We start from the raw sequence: 24272 nt of genomic DNA on the forward strand, positions 1-24272 counted from the left end.
TAGTTACCATAAGGGAAGTGATATCCCTAGTGCCATGTTCAATATTTGCCAAAACTTAACCATCGCTCTTTTCATTCTACCAACAATATCTAGTGTATACTTTATTTTTAACCCCCCTGTAACCATCTAGCATAGAACATTACTCGTTTGGGGAAAGTATACACTACTTTAACCACCTAAAATTATACAAGGCATCTTGATAATTTAGACGCATATATAACATACTTGTGTCTCGTGTCAACTTCCTAAAACACTTCACATGTTCAAAAGTCCAAACATCAAAAACAAGCCTTTCGAAGATTTTAACTAAATAGCCCGACTTATCAATTTGTATGGTAAATTAATCGGGCATACATGGTCACAACGGATTAACCGTATTATGGGTGGGAGCATTGATTCTATTTGAAGTGGCTCATTTTATAATAAAATAAATTTATGATCTTATTAAAAAAAAGTTTTTTTTTTAAAAGGTAAAGTTTGTATAAAGCAGTACCTTTAAGCAATCGAAGCTGGGCGCACTTCAAAGTTACGTAGAAGGATGTAGTTTTTAGTGTTGGAAAGCCTCGTGATTATACGAAAATCTACCGTCGGCACTAGTTATGAAACTTAAAGCTCAAAAAATGGTCAAGATATTAAAACAATTAATTTTTTTAAAATGAATGGTATAGATAATACGTCACAAAATGCATTAGTTTCATGATTTGAAATCTATTTTTCTCTTTCTATCCATACATCTAAATGTCGAGATGATCATATTGAGAGTTTTCCAGCATCAAAACAATATTTTCCGATGGGTTTTTGAGGTGCACCTTATATCAACAGTATAAGGTTAACATCTTACATGGATATTTTATTTTTTATAAAATTTAGAAAACATATTATATAAGGTTGCAACCCTATACCATAGAAGTAAGTTGCACCTCAGAAATCCAGTGAAAAAAGTATTTCAAAGTTAAAAAATGTTGTAATTGATCATCTCGACCTCGGGGTACATAAAATTTTGAAGTCCTAAAACTAAAAGTGTATATAAATATGCTCGATCTGATCAAAACTTTAAATTTCATGATTAAACTAGAATATATATTTTCAAGAGTTTTGAACATCAAAACTCGACAAAATTTAGAGTTGTCTCGTACATGTACAATATACGGTATAAGGTCCGTACCTCATACACACCTCACCCAAAAATTTGTCACTTACTTGTCTACATTTAATGGAGTACTCGAGGGAAATACGTTTTCATTTTGTGGGTGGTTTTACTAAATTTATTGTCGTTATCTGAAATTTAAATGCAAAATAAGAATCACGAAAAAGGCCCAAATCCAAAATTCGAGAGTTCGGACCCTGTGAAGCGCGGCAAATGTATCTGTAGCAAGCTCTCTCTCTCTAGAAAGGTAGTAATATCTTTCTCTCTCTCTAGAAAGGTAGTAATATCTCTCTGTATATCGATTAATCCCTCTATCGGGGGACTATACGCACAATTTTTGCTCGCGCGAAGAGGAATACCTCCATTAATCAGCGGAGGTTTCTCTGCAATTCTATCTCTAAGAGGAGTGCAAGAAACCCCAATTCAAGATGATTCTGAGAACTCCACCAAAGAAGAGGAAATCGGAACCCCTTCCTGCCATAACAGCTGATAACCAGTTGGTGATATATGAAGACCCAAATCCCGAATCGCCCCATCAAGTATCCGAACCATTGATGTGTACCTACCAATGTCGTCAAATGGTGATTCTTCTTCTCGAATTCATATTTTTCAATCTGATTATTTGATTTTACTCCATGAAGAGTCAATGTTTGTGCGAATCTGGGAAAAAAAATAAACTAACGTGAAGAGCGTTAGAGGGCCATCTTGAATTTATGAATATTTCAAAATTTTCTACAGGTTAATCAATGCACTATCGAATAGGGTTTTCTCCAGGTTATAGATTATGCATGCATTATTTTTTATTTTTTTTAAATTATCCAGTATTTTTTTATTGTTCTCGTTGATTTTTGTTTTGATGAATTGGATTTTTCTCAAATTCATGGCATACTGTGTCCGGTTTGTGCACCTAAATTGTTTACTGCTTTGTGCTCTGCCCCATTTGGCAGCAACTGGTACTTGACGGAGGTGGGTTTCATTCATTCGATGAATTATATTTATCATGCACTTTTCCTTGTAGAAATTTCCCTGTTGAGCTGTTTTCTTCATGGTCATGGACGCCATCAGCATAGAAGATGTATATTCAAATAAGATGAATGTGAAGAGATGCCAAATCTGAGTGAAATTCGCCCTCTAAAATATAAAGTTGAAGATTCATAAATATTTTTGAGCATTATTTGAATATAACTGAACTGTCATCGACTGGAGTGGGTGATAAAGCTAGTTTCGGCAGCACTGGCTGGTTTACCTTGATGTGATTTCCAATCAATCATCCAAAATACTAAACAAGCTTCTTCTTTTAGGATTTGGTAGAACATCAATTTCAATTTTCAACAAACAATTGCAATAAAGTTTGCCCAGTTCTTTAACCCAGCATCATTAGAAATCACCATAAAAGCTTATTCATCCTACCTTTTATGCTTTGGGGCCCTTGAGGAAGTGCATAATGTCTTGTCAAGACAACCATAACGATATAAGTAAGACCGATCCCCAATTTTTTAAGGTAGAGAAAATTCTGATGAGAGAAAAAAATGAATTTGATGGGTTTTCATAGACAGCTTCTGACCGGACAAAATTTGAGTTTGACATGTTCTCATAAACTGCTTTTCAACTTCCATACTTATTGTTTTTCTATAAGCTCAAGTGCAATTTTTTCTAAAAGGCTCATCATATGACCAGAGATGAAAAAAGATTCTAATTGGTCATGTGTTCTGATTACACAGTTGGGACACGGACGATCTTTTATGTCAATAGGTTCCATCAGAGTTTAATTTTCTTGTTCTTTCCATGTATATCATCTATCCAATGGTTTTATTTAGATCTTATTTTTATTATTCTCTTGCCCCTGATTACAAGTTAATTGTTTAAACACATACGCCATGCATTATTTGCGTATACTGCAGCCTGACTTGATTACTTAGGATTCATTATTGTTATGGACTCATTATTGTTTTTTCCTTTAATAAGTTATGGACTCATTATTGTTTCTTGTAAGATATTCTACAAAATGTGGCGATCATAGCATCATAAATAAGCAGTCCTTTTAGAATGTGCTCAACGGTGAGTTTGAATTTGATGTTGGCTTGTAAATATGTAGTTTCAACGTTTAGCCTATAGATATTTTTTACATTCTGGCATGCTTCTTTTAGGTGAAAGCTGACTTTTTGGAAGCATTGAGCTCCAACGAGAAGGAAGTGGACTCTTTGCAATCCAAACTCGAGCAGGTGAATGAAGAGATGCAAAGAAAAGGTGGGTCGCACAAAAGTTATTGCCTGCAGTGCATACTGTCAATTAAAATAATTTCAGACCGTGTATGTGTGTGTGCACATGTTTGCATATATATGTGTAATTTACTGACACTTACATTGATAGAGTACACAGTAAGATATTTCATATATGTTTTTAATCAGGCTAAACATATTCATGTTGGTTGTATTACTATCTGGATGAATGCTCTATCTGTTGCTAATGTTCATAAGCTTAAAAGGTTTTGGCTATAAATTCAGTGCTCAAGGTGTTACTCAGTGAAAATAAGGGAAAGATACACAATGTGTGGTGCTTAATGCATGAAATTGGTTATGTGCTAGTACTGTATGTTTACATATGGACTTGGGTGGCCCATGTTCCATGGACCTTTATAATTTTGTTGTTATGTTATCTGCTGTACTGGTTTCTTTCATCATATACATGAGATAAAATTTTCATTCCTCATTTAAAAAAGGGCAGTTAATTGAGGGCAGGTCAGCCTTTTTTTTATGGGAGGGAGGGAGGGAGATCAGCTTCCATAGGGTTCCTTAGGGTTTGAACCCTTGACCTCCCTCACCCAAACTGGGATGTATGCCACTAATCTGAAGCCTAAGAGACACATTTCTGCATATTATGTTGGAAATATACTCATTTCCAAAAATATTATATGAAAAAGTATAACATAGTTCAATGGAGTATGTCATACAGTACTCCAAAGTGGCATCCAGGTGGGCTCTACTGAGTCTAATCGTCACTGCCTGAGAGTATGAATGGATGGTGGATGCTCTTTGGTACCACATTCCATTGGAATCATTGGATTATAGTACATCTTCCACAAATATATATGCTTTCTGCCTGTCTTCATATTGTCTTGAGTTCGTTTTCTTTCTCATTGCAGAGGTGGAAAGCAAGAAGTTTGAAAGTCGCCTACGTTTTGTGGAGCAAGAACTTGCTGCTGCCAAGGGGCGAGAACAGATGTTGCAGAAGCAGTACATGAAGGATGTGACTGATTTTCAGGAAAGACATCAAAAATTACTAAAGGATTATAGTGAACTTGAGGTATTACTATGTTCAAGTCCTCAAGAAACAAAATGTGGAGAGAGAGAGAGAGAGAAAGAGAGAGATTTCATCATGATGTTAATAATGAAATAATTATAAACAGAGATAATTATAAGGGTTATGTCAGGGTGCTCACATTATGGAGTAATTTATCATTGTACTCAACAAAATTTGGACACTTATATACCCTTGTTTTGTACATGGAGGATTTTTTTAGTAAGGTTATTTTTGATAATCAGGAGGAGTGTGACGTCATCTATATGGGGTGTGACATTATCCACATGGTACATTAAATGCCACTAGTGTGTTTAGGTGATGTCACACCCCATGTGGATGACATCACACCCTTCCTAATGATAAAAAAGACCCTATTAAAAAAATGCTCCATGTACAAAATAAGGATATAGAAGTGTCCAAAATTTGTTGTGTACAATAATAAATTACTCCATAGTGTGAGCACCCTAACATAACCCTAATTATAATGATATCAAGAGTAACAGTGATAAACGGGTAATAGGAGTGGAAATTTATCAGAGAGAACTATGGTTTGCTTCGTGTTATGAGAATTTACTGTTTCCATTCATCAAAACATTTTAGACTTCTCCTATTAGGATGTTACTTTTTGGATTCCTCCAATATTTGTAGTATTGTATTTCCTTGTTAATAATAATAAGTAATGATAATTATAATACTATTAGAAAGAATAATGATAATAGTAACGGAAATTTCCAAGGGAGAGTTATGGCTTGCTTCGTCTTATGAGGATTTATCTTTTCCATTCAATAAAACATTTTATGCTTCTCCTGTTTAGATGTTACTTGTTGGATTCCTCCACTATTTGCAGTATCTGCTTCTGGAAGTGGACATCTTTATTTCCCTATGAGTTTACCTTCACAAAGGGAGCATTTTCTGTCCTTGCACGAATTCACTTGGGAGTTTTGCATGGTTTTGCCTCATACGTGTATCTTATCTTAGTCTAGACCCTAACCCTTTATCTTAAGTGGGAACTATATCATAATTTGATTATGCGGTTCTATATGGAGTTTGATGATACCTAGTCTATTAAATATCATAGAAACTGTGGTCAATTATTGGTATGTGATCACCGCATACCTATGCCTATGAAACTGAATGGGAAGTTTTATGGGATGACTGTAAGACCTTGTATGCTTTATGGGATGGAATGTAGAGCGGTCAAGAAACAATATATCTATAAAATAAGTGTAGTTGAGATGATGATGTTGAGATGGATGAGTCTCAAGACAAGAACGGATAGAATTCAGAATGAATACATTAGAGGAACTTACGGGTAGTTCCAATAAGTGATAACTGATAAGATGCGGGAAAGTAGACTTAGGTGATCTGGACGTATGCAGCGACCCAGAACAACACAGGTTAGGAGGTATAATTTGGTTCAAGTGGAAGTCTCTAAAAGGGCAAGGGGAAGTTCCAAAAGGACATAGATGGAAGTAGTTAAAAGAGATATGGTGACTTATAGTTTGACTGAGGGTATGGCCTTTGTGGAGCAGAATGGTAGAATGTGTAGCAGACCTCAAATAGTTCGGATAAAGTTTGGATGATGATGATGGTGCTGGTGATTGTTCAACCATTTCCAGTACTAGTTGTCTTGTGATCTGCTTCTAACAATGCAATTCTTGCTGAGATTCTTTGTCATTTTATGGCCCTGTGGAATTGTTTAATCTGTGGCAATTTTTATTGTTTATGATTCAGAGAAAGCCATTTGCTAGCTCATGGTGTCAATTTTTTATTTTATTTTAAATATTGATAGTATGTTGTTTTTTCCAGGTAAAGCTTAAGAAAGAAGTTAACATTCGAAAAAATTTGGAGTCAACAGCAACTGCTGCTGAAGAAAAAGCCTTGATTTTAGAGGAGAAGCTTCAGAAGCTCACAGAAATAGCAGAAAGGGAGAAAAAGCATCTCCAAAACGAGCTCTCATATTTCCAGAATGATTCCAGGCTCTCTGTTTCTAAAATCAATGCAGAGGTAAGCTCATTACTTGGTTTATACACGTTTAATACACTGGTTTTAAATGAAATATCAAAAGAGCCTGAACCTGCACGAGTCATCAGATGCTCCGTAAACCTGGAATCACAAAATAGTGGTTGGGCAAACCATTGCGAAGTTTGGCTGGTTTGCCTTGGTTTGGAATATAAAAATACCTACAGGTTGCAGTATTTTAGTGAAACTTATTGATTGGACTGGTTAAAACAATTTATTTTGAAATAAATTAACTAATCTGTGCATTGTTTTGAATATCTCAGTTGTGGGAGTGCTCTGATGAATGATGTCGGTTTTTCAGCACTTTTTTCATAAATTCCCTTATTTTGACTGGTTACTGACTTCTTTTTGCCGATTTCAGCGTGAATTATTCGAATGCAGAGCAATCAATGCAGAGAAGGAAGCAGAGCTTTTCAAGAGGCAGCTATTTGAACTAAAAAATCAGCTAGAAGAGGTACTTAATGCTTTGTGAAAGATGATGTTATGAATAGAAAAGAAAGTTTTGAACAGAACAGATGTTAGAACACGAAGGCGGACAAATTCCCATGCCAATTTATTTCCGAGTTACTTGCATTACATTCGGTTAGATCTTAGATTGTTTAGAAAGGTCTTCAAGCTGATTGACCTTTCATATCAACAGTGCATCTAAAAAACAGGCCTACACCATATTTTCTTAATTAGAAGTTGAGAAAAATATCACAACAATAAGAATTGTTCTTCATTGCAGATGCAAATTTGGGTGGGGGGGGGGGGTTCGAGTGGTGGTGATTGAACCTGTTAAAATTTATGCATTAAGGTCCATTACTAGTGAGATGCTTTGCAGGTCTCATCGAAATGTTTTGTTACTAATGTGTTAATTGATACAAATATTATGAGATAATATATCAAATTAGAAACTATGACTATGCCTCTCTTTTTATATTATGCAATTGAATATTATATATAAGTTTTTGCAAATTGAGTAAATTATTTATGTGATATTTAAAATAGGGTGCGGTTTGTATAGAGCCGAGGCTCTAAACAATCAAAGTAAAGCATACCTTCAAATAGTGTCGAGAAATGTGGTTTCAACATTGGAAATCTTTGTGATAGCCTTAAAATATATTTTCATCTTTAATTATAAAATTTAAAGCTTCAAAAATAGTATAGATTGAGTAGACGTATGAAAACTCGAAAAACTCGAAAATTGACGGTCCAGAAATGCGTTACAAGATGCACTATTTTCAAAACTTGAAATCCACTTTTTTCTCATGTCCATGCATTGTAATGTCGAAATGATCAATTTGAGGATATTTGGCGATCAAACCAACCTCTTCTAGTGAAATTTTTGAGGTGGAATCTAATTTTATTGTTTAGAGCCTAGGCTCTATATAAACTTTTCCTTTTAAAATAACATAGGAAAATTAATGTACAAATTAAGTACCTTAGAGATGATATTATTATGATTATACTTCAATTACAGATATATTATTAATTATAAAATTTAATATAAATCGACAAATTCCATAAATAAAATTAGGATTTGTTTACTATTAATAAAAATTACATAATTATTCGGTAATCATAATATTTAATTAGAAGTTTAATTATTTTTGTAATTATTATAATATTTATTAAAATTTTATTATTAGTATAAGGGTGCGGTTTGTATAGTGCCTAGGCTCTAAACAATTAAATTAGGGCCTACCTTGAACTAGTGCCGAGAAATGTGGTTTCAACTATGGAAATCTTTTTGATAGCTTTAAAATATATTTTCATCTTTATTTATAAAATTTAAAGCTTAAAAAATAATGTAGATCGAGAGATTTATGAAAACTTGAAAATCTTTAAAATTGACGGTCCAAAAATGTGTTACAAAATACACTATTTCCAAAACTTGAAATCGATTTTTTTCTCATGTCCATGCATCTTGATGTTGAGATGACAATTTGAAGATACTTGGGCATCAAAACAACCTCTTCTAGTGAAATTTTCGAGGTAGGCTCGAATTTGATTGTTTAGAGCCTCATCTCTATATAAACTTTTCCCTTAGCATAATTAGTAGTATTTATATCTATCACGATTTTTTTTTTTTTTTGGGTAAGTGTCTATCACGATGTTTAACATTATAACAATTACTATTTCCTAGTTATCATAAGAAACTAATTAACTCTAGGAATATGAGTGAATCCCCATCTTTAGGAGAGAGATGCAAAGAGAGAGACATGGATGTGAGAAAGGTGATTCACATTAATTGAGAGAGATTTATGAAGAGATTAAAGGATCAATATGGTATAAATTAAAATCAAGAGGGAAAATTTGGAATTTGAAAGGATACTTGTTAAATAATAAGGGGAGACCTCCTCTCACTTATGTCCGATAAATTTTGGTTAGAATAATTAAATGAAATGATGAAGTGATATAGATAGAAAGATAGTCAAACCATCAAGTAATACTTGCAGTATTTTAAAATGATTCTTTTATTTTACCTTTTGTCCTCCCTTGTGTGGACACCAGATTAGGGATTTGGTGTATAATAGCCTGCAAAAAAGTTGACAGTTAGAGATGCTGTCTTGGTAATTTAATAGTTCAGATTTTCGGCCCAATAGGGGACTGCTTGGTAAAAGATTTGTGGCTTTCGTGGACCTTTCTCATTATAGGTTAAGTAAAGAATTAGAAAAAAAATATTTAAAATACACTGGCACATATTGGACGTGAGTATATTACATGAACTGTTCAAATGAAATAAAAAATGATAGAAAATTCCCTACATTACATTGACCACTTAAACAGTCTAAAATATACAATGATGATTAAATTTTGCTGTTATATATATATATATATATATAGGAAAAAGATGAGATTAGCCAACTAGCTCATATGAACATATGAACCCAATGGCCCAGATTGAATCTAAACCGATCTGACGATCATAGATGTCTGGTAGTGCTTGAATTTTTTTTTTTTTTCTACAAATCCAAACCACTTGAAATTTTAGGTGTGTGTTCTTCTCATCAAGACACACCTAATAAAAATATAAAAAAAATTATTCGAAGAAACAAAATGACCAAAATACCCCCCAAATCTTTTTAAGGGTATTTTGGTCAATTTATTTATGTAAAATATTTTTTTGATATTTTTCAAAGATTCACTTATGTTTATGAACACCTGCCTAAAGTTTAAAGTGATTTGGATTTGTAGAAAAAGAACTAAAATTCAAACACTATCGGACATCTGTGATCGTCAGATCGGCCCATATTCAATCTAGGCCGTTGGGCTCATATGTTCATATGTGCTAGTGGGCTAATCCCATCTTTTCCCATATATATATATATATATATAACACTTCCACAATTATGAAATTCCATGACTGTCCACAGGTCGCTAGCTTAAATCAAGACGAAGTAATGCGTGTAATACATAAATTCATCTAGAATACTCAAGCAAGAGAAGAGAACACAGTTGGATCAATTAAATATGCCGGTAAACCCTCTCACAGCAACCTTTGAGAGCCAAGTTCTCGTATATGTAAAAAGAAAGAATGTTTTAGGTTGATTCACATGTAAATATCGAGGGGAAAAAAAAGTTCTCACAGCAACCTTTGAGAGCCAAGTTCTCATATATGTAAAAAGAAAGAATGTTTCAGGTTGATTCACATGTAAATATTGAGGGGAAAAAAAAGGCTTGGAATCTCATGCAAATATCAAGTAAACAAGGTGGAAGTTTGTATCGTGATGCTCATGGGCTGGGAAATTGTGATGACATTTATATGTACACAAATTAAATGACTAAATTACTATTGAGAGTAAAATGATAAGGATGATCTCCGTAGGTACATACGAAGATGCACAGCAGTATGTAAATACAACTGACTCTAAGATCTTAAAAAAAAAAAGAAATAATATGTTTCTGGCACTTATCTTTTATCAGGGTTTGTTATTTGTCAAGATTATTTGTCGCATTAAAGAAATTGTGTCTGTGTGTGTGCTTGTGCATAAGAAAGGTTTATACTTTATTCTATGGAGCTGAAATGTGGATATCTATTATTTTTATCTTTCATTTCAGTGTATACAGAAGAAAAATGAAGCAGAGAACAAGCTTCTAAGCTTAAATGTGCCAACACAAGAACCTAATTCTGAGGGAACACGCATTCGAATAAAGAATCTGCAAGATGAGCTTCGCAACTATGTAAGTTATTAATCGGCTCCATCAAATTTCTTTTTCTATTACATGCAGTAATTTTTATCTTTTCTTTCCTTGTTCTAGCATGAAACTGTTTCCAACGCTACATTTTCTTTTGTGGTTTCTTGGTGTTTTAGTTATATATTTGCTACATTATCTTTTGTGGTTTCTTGGTGTTTTAGTTATATATTTGAAGTTTGGATCTGCTGGACTTTTTTATTCTATGATGTCATTGGGTGTTCTAAGGTTATGAACTTCATAAACATTAGAGTTTAATATGCAGTGATACTTCAACTAAATTAACTGTTGCTCTCTTTAATCGAGGTTTACAAGAACCGCCATTTTAGGTGGCTTGATTCATTTCTATTGAGGTCATAAATGAAGAAGATTTGATTGTCCTATGCATGGTTATTGGATAATTACCTGTTTGGTTCTTATTGTTGGGGCATTTTGTGTGGATACGAGGATATCATCCAATTTCTTAATTACAAACATCAGCAACACTATGCTATGGGGGCTAGTTTGAATAGAAGTATGGTCCCTCTTGGAGGGATTGATATTTGCGTTGTTGGATTAGGCATGGGAGAAAACCTATATGCAATTATTGAATAAATTTATCAAAATTTCAGGAGCTGCCAATTCGAAGGACATGCTCATGCAGAGAAATCAGTCTAAAACATGCTTCAAACATGAAAATCTATGAGATGCAAACATAAAACTAATGTAGCAGATAATATTCTGGAGATGATTTCATTCTTTTGCAGGAGCTCTCCTTGACAAGTGGCCTTCAATCAGGGAAATAGATTTCAGTTGACGTTGGAATTTATAGGGTATGGGAAGGAGTTAAGTTGAAATTTGGAGGGAAAGATGGACCTACTATTTTCTTATTGTGTTTTGAAGGCTGTACCTGCTTATCGAGTCTGCAATCTTTGTCACTAGGTGAAAATGATAAAATTGACTTTCTAGCATATCATTCTTTTTCTTGGGAATCAACAATCCCTGAGAAAATCCACCCCCATGTCAATCATAGACTTGATAGAACCTTTAAATATGGAGTTTGGTAATTCTATTCTTGATTTGATTTTGTTTCAATGTATTAGATCTCTGGTGTATATTTGTATATTATGTTACTTCATTATCTTTTATCTTTGATTGATTTTTTCTTGTTGAATCCTAGGAATCTGAGGTGCAAGAGGCTAGGAAGTTGAAATCCTTCCATGCAAATGCTGAATTGCTAAAGGAGAAGATCTCAGAAGAAAGGTTTCGCAGGGAACAGGCAGAAGCCGAATTAATTAAAGTTCAAGAGTCGCAAACTAAAGTGGACAAGTTGCAGGATGAATTGATGCCTTGGAAATCAATGATTAAAGAAATACCGGGTGCAGAATGTTGTGAAGACATCCCCAAAAAGTTTGCCGTTATGCAAAAGTATTCCGTCTATTCTCATTGCATTATCTAATGTTATTGTTTGATCCTGTTTTGTTATTGCAACATTTGGGTGCAGAAGTATTTACAGAAAAGAGTGGTATAATCTAATAGACCATTGAGAACCCATAATCCAATCGAGTCATCACCATGATGGATGTTCTTGGTGGTAGAGTGTGAACCACCATTGCGTATTGTCCTGTTTTATTGGATCTTGTTCTCTTGATTGTCATCCATATTTCAATGGACAATTATGAACTTATGACCCAATGGCCTCCCATAGTCCACAAAACCATAGTCTACTTGATTTTACTATATTGTTTCGATTTATATGTACAGCCCAATTTTTAAGCCTGCAATTTCTCGTTGTTGGGTTACCTTTCTCAGACTCTTTGGACATTAGTTCTGATTGTTTTCTTCGAACGTTCGCAGTCATTTGGTCCTCGATGTCCATTTGTCACGCATCGTGGAACTCCATTTGATTTCCCACCTGGCTAGGCTGGCAACCACTAAGGTCTAAACTGTTCCTTTTGTATTGTCATGACCTCTTCTGCATATTTAGTCTCCTTTCTGTTGTTGTCAGTTTGTGAAATAATCACATAGCCATCATGGCATTGACATAGCTCTATGGTACAACAATGGTAAACCTTTGATTACTCGAGAAGCCATGATGTTTTCCATAACCTAGTCTGTAGATATCATGTAGAAAAGGAGAACCAATGTGCAAATTATGTATTCATTTTCTACAAAATGAGGAGAGAGGATCCCCTATATACAGTGGCATGGGATACATATGGCCAAATTACTCTTCTGGTTACAGATAACTGTAGCATGTAGAGTATCCTTTAAAAGACTTGTTGGTTGGAGGCTGCAGAAATTTCTCATCATCTGTTGTTATATTTTCTATTATATTTATAGGATAATATTTCCTAATAATTTTTGGATCTCCTTTCTTTTGCCTCTTTGATTTGAGATATTCGTAGCTGTGGAAGGAAAATATAGCCCTTTGAGTATAAAGTCATAGGAAATTCTTTTTGTGTTTTATGGTGGTCTGGTGTTCATGCTAGTAAGTCCCACTTTTTACTTATACTGCCAATACCATTTAAGTGATGGTATCAGTTTCACTGTTATGGTTCAGTTGGTACTTGCTCAGCAGTTTAAGTGATGCAGAGAGTTAGTAGAAAGCATGCTTAAAGTGGGAGAGGTCAATGGGCGCTTGAAAGAACTGGAGATAACTTTGGAAAAAGCTCTCTTAGATAAACAGGATGCTGAAACACAATTGGGTCTGGCGAAAAAGAAAGAGGAGGAGATGTTCTTGGAGCTTAAGAGGCTTGAATTGACTGTAAGTAGAAGTTTATGGATATTTCACTTTTCCCAATGTACAATTAAACTAAAGTTTTGTCTTTTCCTTTTTTTTAACTGATTCACATATTTTTCTATTACGACAGTGTTGTATCTTCTTAATTCGTAAACTATCTATTATGGCCTAATAAGTCATTATTTTTCACAAATAATTTTGAACACTTTTACTTTGGAAAATTTCTTATATGTTGTTTGTATGAGGCATCATTATCACAGTAACCCCAAGAAGATACTCATAACTAAGAGCTCGTGTACTAAAATTCACATGAAAGCTGACAGGGTTCTTGCTAGGCTATGATCTGGATCTTGATGAAGTAAATTTTCTGAGATTGTCAGTTTAATTTAGGACTCACTCGTTTCTGATAACATTTTGTTCTCTTTTTCTTTTAATCCATAACCTTGCTTCCGAATAATTTTTTATCACACCCCCATTTAAATTATGTTGTGCTCCCAGAATGCCCCCTTTTTTCACTTCCTAATATGTGATTATAGGCCAACAGCTTAATGTCCGGTGGGATTCCCTGGTTTATTTTTTAGGTATAACTCCATATGAGTGTTTTTTAACCTTGTTGTTCTATATCTAATGATGGGTTGTATGCCTTAAATACAATCAATTGGCCATACATGCAGATTCATTGATTGAAAAGGAAAATACGTTGATTGAAATGGTTATTTGAAATGGATTTTTTCGGGACTGGTTGCCCAACATTTACCTACATTCTGGTTTTTTAAGCTTCAATTTGTTAGAAATATTAGGTCACTAAAATTTGCAGTGGCAATCTTGTTAGCTGTTTCTAACTTGCCTCTTGTAGCATGTCTCCTACCATGCAATAAGGACGTATGGTTCACCTTTTCCATTTTTAGTGGGGAAAGTGACTGCATCATGCAAATGGTCCAGAGTCTCGAAATACCAGGGAGCATTTGGTCTAATTTATTCTTTTGCCACAGTTGTTTTCTCTCTTTAGGAGTCTCAATTCTGTTTTCTGAAACCCTGGACCAGGGTAAAATAGTGATTTTCCGAAAAAGCATCAAGTGCAGGAACTGTCTTCAAGTTTTGAGTTTGTGGACCGCGATCTATGCAGGTGTTCTAGGGACTGTTCTGATTTTTTTCTGTAATTATTGTTGATTACCAACTTCACTTGCTTCTGCCCCACTTTTTGTGATTTTAATATGAATAATGCAGGTCACTTCAATTACTGGAGAGAGAGATCGGCTATGGGCTTTGATTGCGACATATGAGAAAGAGGCAGCCATTGCTGGAAAGATGGATGGGACTAGTGGAACTGGTGGGGCAGATGAAAACCGTGTCAAGGTTCATAAATCTCATTCCTCCAAGTTTTTTTCTCATTTTGAGTGGGAGGGAGGGAGGGAGGGAGGGGAGAGTTTGGTTCACTGTGTAGGTTATCTTGAGAGAGTTTAGTTCATTATATGAGTCATCTCAAGTCACTGACTTCTTTACTGTGCTGTTTTGAATTGACATTGCAGGAGCTTGAATTATCCCTTGCAGAAAAGGAACACATGGTTAGTGAACTCGAACATAGTTTTTGTGAGCAGAAGGAAGTAATTGGTAACCAGCATCGTGAAATAGAGTTGCTTAGTGAACGGCTGAACAATGAGGCAAGGAGGATAAAGTCATTGGAGCGTGAAGGTTATCGGCTTCGTTCTGAGATATCATTGCTAGAGTCCAAGGTGGGTTTCAATAAACTCTCTCTCTCTTCTCTCCCCCCCCCGCTCCACCACATCGCTTCCCCTCCCCCCTCTCCCACAGAAAAGAAAAGGACCACACCCAAGAGTTGAACTATTTAATATCTCATCCATATTTTTTTATCTGATTTTAAATAGTCTTTTCAAATACCCCATTAAATGACACATCAATATGGGGTTTGAAATTTATCCAATCACACCTATGGTGATATGTTAAACAGTCAACTTTTCACTGTTATTTGATATATTCCAAACAAAAAGAAAACCTTGGGGTGGATTCCAAAACTTCCCCTTCTCTACTTTCTCTTACTCTTGTGCTTTTGATTCTTAACTTGACCATTGGTCTTGTAGACATTCAGTAGTACTCAATAAAACACTTAATCTTTCTCACAGTTGGGTCATGGAGATTATTCGGCTGCAAACACAAAGGTACTGAGGATGGCAAATACGCTTGGTGTTGACAATGAAGCAAAGCAAACCATAGAAGCATTACGTGATGAGCTGCAAAAGACTCAAGCAAGGCTAAAAGCTGTAGAGGAATTCAAAGGACAGACAGGTTAATAGCTATTAAATACTTCATGTTTCCAAGGCTTCCTTTGCCAAGAGTATGTTAGCAGTCTGCACATATGCACTTTTTTAAAATACAAAAGGGAACGTATAACCCAATGGGTACTATCCATTAATATGATGGACGGTCCATGATAGAGTATGGGACCCAAAATTGGGGTTATGGCCTGTTCTATTGGTGGCCACCGTTTAAATGGATGGCAATGTGGGCTTTGGTTTTCCCATAGTCCTTGGATTGTAGTATATGCTCTTAAGAAAATAATGTCTGATCCATAGACCTGTTCAACCAGGTTCCAACAGGGTCAACCTTGCTCTTTTGTTTACTGTGTGGATCAACCAAATACATTTTTTTCTTTGAACTGTTTAGTTTACTTACTTCTCTGAATGTTCATCTTGAATGTTTAGCAGTATGCTTCGTTTTTGGAAAGTTGTTTTTGCATCTTATTTGAGTTCTTTGTGTGTAAAGTAAGTATAGATGCAAGTCATGCATATCTAATGGGGTCATAATGCGAATGGATTATCAGATGCTGGGCATCTTGTTGACTCTTCCATAACTGAGAAACTTGCAGAGCTTAAGAAACAGATTGCAACCCTAGAGAAGCGTGAAGAAAGGTGATTTTGTTCCTTTTCATTTAGAATAACTATTGGATATCGCTATTGGAAAATAATATATTGCCAGCATTTGGGTTCTAATAGTCTGGTAGCAAGTCCTCAATGATCCATTCTTGACTTTGGACGGTTGACGAGTTGCTAACATAGTGTTCGAAACCCAAATGCTAGCATAGTAAACAAACCATATTTATATATGTATTTGCTGGTGAAACAGATACAAGACAGTATTTGCTGAGAAGATCTCCATTTTCAGACGAGCATGCTGTGCACTTTTTGGTTATAAGGTAACCTCCTTAACTTAGGAAAAATGTACCATACACCACTTATGTTACATGGCCACTGTGGCCACTGTGGCGTGCAACATCTGTTCGCAATGAAGCTGGAGATAGATAGACCTTGCCCTGGTGATTTGGTCCTGGAGAACTGCAGTCAATCTCCACTTTTCTGATCATGATGAACTGCAGTAAATCTCCGCTGTCCATTATGGGGAGTAGAAGCTGGATTTCATTACAATACTGCACCAATGTTATAGGATAATTATATTTTTTTAGTGATAATGACTATATTGAAAAGGTAGACAGCACATAAGAGGAACTGACAAAGAAACAAAAGAATGGTCAAACTGGATAAGTTTTCTGATGGAACATCATGGTCTCCATGTTTGTAGAATGGGATTATACGACACTTGCCTGATGGCATATGTGAACCTATACTCCTGGGTTTGACGTGCATACGTACATGTCCATGCACTGATGCATACATGCATAAACATGTTATCCTACAATATGTTTAGCTAGTATCTACCATTTTGGATGCATGAGAACGTAAAATGCAGTGTCACATAGGTGCATGCAACCATAAGCCATAGATGATCACACAAACTAAAGTGAGCCAACATATACACATACTTACAAGGTGAACTATAGTATCCATAGCCCGCTGGATTCATCACATACCCAATAATATGATGGATGGTGTCCGAGATAGAGAGTGACCACCCATTAGCACAATGCCCAGTTCTGCTTAGTCCATAGTCTGGTGGATTATGATATACTTTCAGCTGCATAAACATGTGCATGCATGCTGATTGCTGACATACATGTGTGTGTGTGGGTGTGTATGTGTATGATCAGGGGATGTTTACTTTCTTGAAAAGTATCGTATTGCTATGGATGATCAACAATGGCATTGTGTGCGTATGCTTGTGTGTGTGATCAAGGGATGTTTACTTTCTTAAAATGTTTCAGATTGTAATGGATGATCAACAACGGCCGAATGGAATCCCTGTGACATTCTTTACCCTGCATTCTATATATGCTCAAAGTGACGATGAGAAACTCGAGTTTGAATATGAATCTGGCAACACTAATATAGTGGTAATTTGTCTTTTTCAATTATTTTCCTTAAAAGAATGTCTTGTAGTTCTACGTTCAAATTGTTTTTGACTTTCTTTTATTTTCGTTGCTTTGCAGATGAACACTTACACCTCTCAGCCTGACATAGCCCAGCAGGTAACCAAAGCTACCTTTTCTCTATGGATTCTTTTTCGAGGTGAATTTTTTCCCTAAGGATACTATTATAAGGAGAAAGATCATATGAGCCCGAGGGCCTAAGGAGCACTGTAGGCCTGATGGCCCAGATTTAAGCTCTCAGATTTGGATGTGCAGCATTGCATGCTAGATTTCTTTTTTTTTCTTTTGTTTGGAAAAAAAGCGAGTTCTGTGGACATGAAACTTTGTGCACATTCACCTCGTATAGGTGCTCTAAAATAATTTACATGCACAAAAAGTTTGGGCCAAAATGTATACCATTTCCGGCAAACTCAGGCTGTCCAGATCACCTCCTGTCTTTCAATCTGGGTCATCCAGCCTATACTGTTCTGTTGGCTGGTTGGTTCACGGAATCTCTATCCTAATGGAAAATGTAATACTGTATCAGTATTTATTTATTTATTTCTTTATTTTGCAGATGGAGATATATGTACGGAAATGGAATGCTATTCCTGCATTTACCGCCAATTTGACAGTGGAGTCGTTCAGCAGGACGACCATCAGTTAGCCCTGTCGATGGCCTGTGTGTATCTGTAAACCATGGTGCTAAGTACAGAAATTAGAATTGTTCCCAATTTTGTCTCGTGTGTGTGTGAGAGAGAGAGAGAGAGAGAGAGAGAGAGAGAGTTCATTTCTGTAGTACCTTAAATAATGTGTTGTTGAATGTTTGCAATAACATTTTAGCATTTCGCTTGGCAAAGACTTGTGATATTCTAGAGAGAGAGAGAGGGAGGGAGGCATTGCATGAAAGATCCTACCCATCGCAAGATAATCATCCTAATATAAGGTGGAAAACAGAGTTCTGTCCAGTGCACAGCTCTCTTTGGAATTATTCACACTTTATAAACATACATATTTAGTTGAAAGCCTCTCTTTCTCTCCAACATTTAGATTCTCTCTACATCGAACATTGACACCAACATTTTAGAGTCTCTCTCTCTCTTCAACATTTAGATTTTCTCTCTCTAGGTGGCCTTTCAAGTTGATCATCTCATAGCCAGTTCCTGAACATTGATGGGATAGCAAACCGAAGGGGGCCCTGTGAAGGCCCTGTGTGCCAATATGTTGTTCACTGCCTCAGTTGGGTGGAAGGCGTCCCAAAACACATATTCATTCCTGTTGGGGCATGGCGTTGCCAGTGGAAGGCATGTTATTTGCCCTTCATTCCTCCCAAGCCCACAACAACCCCTGTTTGCAACCTTAAAACCTGCAATTCAAGCCACCCACATCCATCAGATTGTCACTTGTTTTGCATGTTGTTCTCTCTCTCTCCCTCGACTTTCTCTCACATGCACACGTGTGACGCATGGTTTTTCTATTGCTGCAAACTGGTCGGGTATGGATCAAGTCGAGTTTAATCCGGACCTGACCAGGCAGGGTCTGGGTCAGATGCATACTTGACTGGGTCAGGTCTATCGGACCCATGCCCAACCCTATAAGCATGATTGGGGGGATTTTTTTTATTTAAAATTTTGGAATCCACTTGTATTTTGTTTTTGAAAAATAAAAATGGATTTTGAGTCTTTAAACACTTGAATTTAACTGCCTAAAACTTGGACTATCCCCATTGAAACACTATTTTTTTAGCCATTCCTAGAGTCCCAATGTTTTTTTTATTATTAAATTTTTTATATGCGGATCTTCGCTGTGTCCACAAGTTTGCAAAGAATTTGGAGTCATAGGAACACTACTTGAGGGAGCAAAAAATAATATGCTTTCAAGGGAGCATAAGATATTTTATAGTCTGTTGGACCTTGGCTGCCTCCATACCTAGACCAGGTCGGGTCGACCTTGTTAGTTGCTTGGTCGACCCGATCCGATTTGCACCACTACACTTGCTACGTCGGCGCGACCCGATTTACCCTGCTATTAGAAATATACAAAGACAACTTTTCCAAGCGAATCCTTTTTGTAGTTCAACGATAGGAATCGAACTTGAAATGTAGCATTGCAAAAGTAAACTGCTAAGCACTTGAGCTCAAGCTCGACTCCTCTCTCTCTCTCCATCTAAGGAAGAAGGCATGTAAAGCAAGGTACCATAGGTGCTAGGGTTGTGGAGAATGTCGCCAAGCGCCCCATAGACATTGCCATAAATGAAGGTGGCATTGGGGTGGTTGGCATTGAGTTGGGTGACTAAGTCCCTAAGCCCAATGTTGAAGCTCCCCACTATCTCATTAACATAGGTAACGCAAGAGCCAATGGGGGCCAAGCCAGTGGCCAGCGGATTAGGGATGCAGCCCAAGGGTCCCACCCCTGCCAACACAAACTTCCTCAGCCCCAAACTGTGCAGTGCCTGCAATAACACCATTCATCAAACATTTGGCCACTTCTAGAGAGAAAGAGAGAGAGAGAGAGCTTGGTTTTTGTTACAAGTTGAGGAGAGAGAATATCCTTATTTAGATAAGTAGAGAGAAAGGAATCACTTTTTTTCCTTAGAGTGGTTCAAGTAGGGTTGAGAATGGGTCAGATCTATCAAGATCTGGATTCGGATCCAAAAAGTATATATGGGATCTTGATTCGAATCAGATCCAAAATATTTAGATTCGGATTTGGATCTAAATTATATACATGAGAGCTACATCTAATCGGATTCAAACAAAATATTATATCTATAAAATATTATATAAATAATATTATATAACATATATGCATATATAAAATAATATATAATATATTAATAACTAGGTCGAATCCGTATCGGATATACTTGTCTTCGAATCCAATCCAAAATGCTATTTGGATCTAGATCCGACCCATTGGATCCAAATCTTGGATCTATACACGGTCTGAAATTCGAGTTTCGGAATTTCGTATCCAAACGGGGTAAATATTCTCAAGCCATGAGTCTTCGATGAATAACGCGAAAGAGAATTTCTTTTTTAGATGAGAGAGAGAGAGAGAGAGAGAGAGAGAGATGCTGACCAAGATTTGCCTGGTGTAGTGGGTGAGGAGGAGGTTGCTGTAGGCCTCGGGACTGTAGTTGTAGCTGGTGGTGTATAGAGAGGGGAGCAGATAATTGTTAATGTAATCGTTGCTCCCAAACACAACGAAAGCAATGCTCTTGGACAAGAACTCCATCAAACGAGGGTTGACCCCACCAAGCACCCCTCGTAGCTCATTCAATGTGCTCTCAAAGTTGAGCACTTGTTGGCTTAAGCTTATGCGATCACCCTGCTCACTTCATCTAACCACACTTAACTTCCAACAACCCTACTCATTTTTAGGTATTAACTTACAAATCTCTCCTCTCTCTCTTACAACTCTCATTTCATCCAGTTAAAACCTATGTCCAAAGCTAGCCATTAATTATTAACTTACTATTCTCTCTCAACTCATTAATTATTAACTTACTTCTCTCACTCTTGCCTTGTCATTAATTATTAACTCTCTCTCTCTTCCCCTCAAATTTCATAAATTATATTGAAGTTTTTGTTTTTGTTTTTTTGGTGAATAGTTTCTTTTTCTTTTTAAATGTACATTGAAGTTTCAAACATAATTGAGTGATTTACATACGGATTCTAAATTTTTTTTTAAATATGAAATGTTTCATTTATAAGTGGAAATTATAATAAGGTCGGTCAATTTATTTATTTATTTATTTTTCAAATTTGCCCCTCGATACGAGGATATCCTCGAACTGAGTTTTAAATTATTTTTAGTTTTTTCATTAATAGGGCTTTGCCCTAAAGCTTGGGGCACTGCTCTACTAATGAAAAAACTAAAAAAATAAAATAAAATTCGGACGGAGGATTTTATCTTTAGACCGAGAGGTAATTTTGAAAAAAATAAAAAAAAATGGGTTGACCAACCTTATTTGTAATTTTTGCCAATAAATAAAACATTTTGTATTTTAGAAAAAATTTGAAGGTCAACATAATTACTATTATTTCCTCTCTCTCCCCGCTCTTAAGTTTCATAAATTACATTTAAATTTCAAACATAACTATTATTCTCTCTCCTCTCTCTTGCATCTCTCTGTCCTCAAATTTCATAAATTACATTAAAGTTCCATACGAAATTATTACTGTCCTAAAATTTCATAAATTACGTATAAGTTTCAGACTATATCCCCAAATTTCGAAGTTGCATTTAAGTTCCAAACATAACTATTACTCTCTCTCCTCTCCCTCTCTCTCTCTCTCTAGGATCACTTTCTTCCCCTTAAATTTCATAAATTACATTTAAGTTCCAAACATAGTTATTACTTTCTCTCCACCACCCCCTCTGAGCTTGTATTCACTGCACCTGCTTGAAGCCTAAGTAGATCCAGTTTGCATTATTCTTGCAGTTGAATTTGGTTTAAGTCTTCCTAACACCCTCACTCTCTCTCTCTCTCTCTCTCTTACATGCACAAACACAAACATTAATGAGGACTTGGTAGAACTCTCTCTCTCTCATACATGCATAAAAACACAAACTGATGTGGAGCAAGGAGTACTCACAAGTTGGTAGCCCGTTTCATCAAGAATGCCTGCGGCTGCGGATGCATAGTTTACTCCACTCAGTAGATTTCTGTCTTTTGTGTTTGGGTCCTCAAATGGGGGGATATAAGGAAGACCCAAGAGTTCACCTGCATTTCAAAAATTATGTAACACCAAAATTCATCAACCTCCATTTCAAAATACAAACCTAAGCATTTATTAAGAGATTTTTTGTTTGTAATTGTATATTTTAAAGCAAGAGAATAATGAGAGCAAAATATATACAAACAACACTATGAAGCAAAGAAATTGAAACCAAAAAGTTTTAAAAGGGATAAAAAACATCAAACTCTGTTGAAAGGGAGAAAAAGAAATCAGACTTCATTGAAAGAGAGATTAAACCAATGTTCAAAAAATTGAACCGGCCTTGGATACCGGTAATGAGTAACCGGTAAACCTGCCTAACCAGGCAAGTCCCTACCAGTAAAAAAAGTGTTAAAAAATAAAAAAATACAAAAAATTATGAAAAGTATATTTAAAACATGATTAAACAAAATACATCCAAATGAAGTTTGAAATTAGTGAAAAATTGGATTTTAGAATATTGATTTGTGTCTAGGGGTATTTTTTAATTTTTTTTTAAAAAATGAGAAAAATATAAAACAATAAATATTCATGAGCAAAACACTTTTCAATCTTTGCGACATGATTAAAAAAAAAAAGAAAAAAAGAAAACACGCATTACAAACAAATCCCTTATTTTGTAAGTTTTTATATAATTTGTTTTCAAATCACCAAAACCGGCAAAAACCAAAACCGGTCATTGCCCGGTTCCGATCTAACCGGTCGGTTTCGAGTTGAACCAGCCGATATTGCGAACATTTGATTAAACATAGTGGAGCAAGAATCTTTTCCTTTCTTTTCAAAAAAAAAAAAAAAAAAAAAAAACATAGTGGAGCAAGAGAGAAGTAGAAATTAGACTTGAGAGAGAGAGAGAGAGGCACCCAGGAAATCCGCTATTGTCCTTCCATTGCAAAACCTCCCAGTAGGCCCCATGAAGAAATCAATCCCATATGGCACATAGTTAGATTTAGCCAAAGAAGCCAAGTTATTGTTATTCCCACAATCAGTTAATGAATCCCCAAAATTGAACATTGCAGTAGCCAACTTTGCACCATTCACTTCATAATTGCCCCCAAAGATCATCAAGAAAAACCCTAATAAAAACCACCCCACCAATCCTTTTCCTGAATTTCCCATTTCAAGAACTCAAAAAATAAAAATAATTATGAATAGTACTATCACTAGTAGTTGAAATAATAAAAGGGCTACGATTTCATAATAACAATAAATATAAGACTTTATGGAACTGATAATAGTAATAACTAATAGAAATAGGTGAAAAAGCATTGTGTTTTGTGTCTAGATTTAAAGGAGTGAGAGGGGGAAAGAGCCAACAAAAGTGAAACGGCTTGTTGACTTATTTTATGTAAAGACGCATTGCTTTACCCATGAAAAGCTCCCTTTATTTACTTTCAGTTTTTAGGGATAATTTGTTACAACTGTCTGCTTTTTTCATCAAAAGGTAGCAGGGGTGGGTGCAATGGTTACATTTGGAGAAACAACCAAAATGTCATCACCTAAGAATAGGAATAGTTCGAAAGATTTCATGTTACCGCAGGTGCAAAGTGTACATTTGCTTCTCTGATGCCTCTCTCGCCTGGTATATTTTTCGAAGGGATTGTCTGCAAAGAGACCATTTATCTTTTGTTTATGAAGGTCACAATCAGTCCTACTCATTAGATGTCAACTTGGATAGCTTGGGTTGAGTCACAAACTGAGATTTTTTTTTTTTTTTTTGAGAAACATTGTGTCTATTCAATGATACTTTTACAACAACCCATTTTGAAATTATAAGGGAAAATAACGGTTTTGACCTACATGTACAAAAAATAAACTGTCTTTTTATAGGCAATCCCTTCTTTGAACTCCAAAAGTATCTTG

At 35.7% G+C, this 24272-nt stretch overlaps 2 protein-coding genes across 5 annotated transcripts; one reads left to right on the top strand and one right to left on the bottom strand.

Moving 5' to 3' along the window:
• The first annotated feature begins 1318 nt into the window (after positions 1-1318).
• Positions 1319-18547, top strand: MAD1 (mitotic checkpoint family protein). 3 transcript variants are annotated; one of them, XM_088851206.1, is made up of 17 exons: positions 1319-1728; positions 3141-3205; positions 3295-3394; positions 4290-4450; positions 6257-6454; positions 6831-6923; positions 10514-10636; positions 11808-12055; positions 13223-13394; positions 14598-14726; positions 14900-15103; positions 15512-15674; positions 16210-16297; positions 16512-16581; positions 17545-17673; positions 17770-17808; positions 18266-18547. In XM_088851206.1, the coding sequence occupies exons 2-17, from the start codon at positions 3194-3196 to the stop codon at positions 18353-18355; spliced, it is 2019 nt and encodes a 672-aa protein (XP_088707332.1). In that variant the 5' UTR covers positions 1319-1728; positions 3141-3193; the 3' UTR covers positions 18356-18547. The 3 variants fall into 3 exon arrangements, 2 of the variants coding, with proteins under 2 accessions (XP_088707332.1, XP_011621008.1); XR_016043809.1 differs by lacking the exon at positions 3141-3205 and having other exon boundaries at positions 13191-13394; XM_011622706.3 differs by lacking the exon at positions 3141-3205.
• A 63-nt stretch (positions 18548-18610) lies between these two features.
• LOC18427785 (GDSL-like Lipase/Acylhydrolase superfamily protein) lies at positions 18611-23767 on the bottom strand. Of its 2 annotated transcripts, XM_006836831.3 has the most exons (5): positions 23273-23767; positions 22290-22417; positions 20770-21018; positions 19885-20140; positions 18611-19054 (listed from the first exon to the last, which is right to left on the bottom strand). In XM_006836831.3, exons 1-5 carry the CDS (start codon positions 23526-23528, stop codon positions 18834-18836), a joined length of 1110 nt encoding a protein of 369 aa, XP_006836894.3. In that variant the 5' UTR covers positions 23529-23767; the 3' UTR covers positions 18611-18833. The 2 variants fall into 2 exon arrangements, with proteins under 2 accessions (XP_006836894.3, XP_088707333.1); XM_088851207.1 differs by lacking the exon at positions 19885-20140 and having other exon boundaries at positions 23273-23728.
• Between the last annotated feature and the right edge of the window lie 505 nt (positions 23768-24272).

This window comes from Amborella trichopoda, chromosome 11 (genome assembly GCF_054954075.1).
Source record: "Amborella trichopoda isolate Santa Cruz 75 chromosome 11, AtrichopodaSantaCruz75HAP2 v2.0, whole genome shotgun sequence".
Lineage (NCBI taxonomy): Eukaryota > Viridiplantae > Streptophyta > Magnoliopsida > Amborellales > Amborellaceae > Amborella > Amborella trichopoda.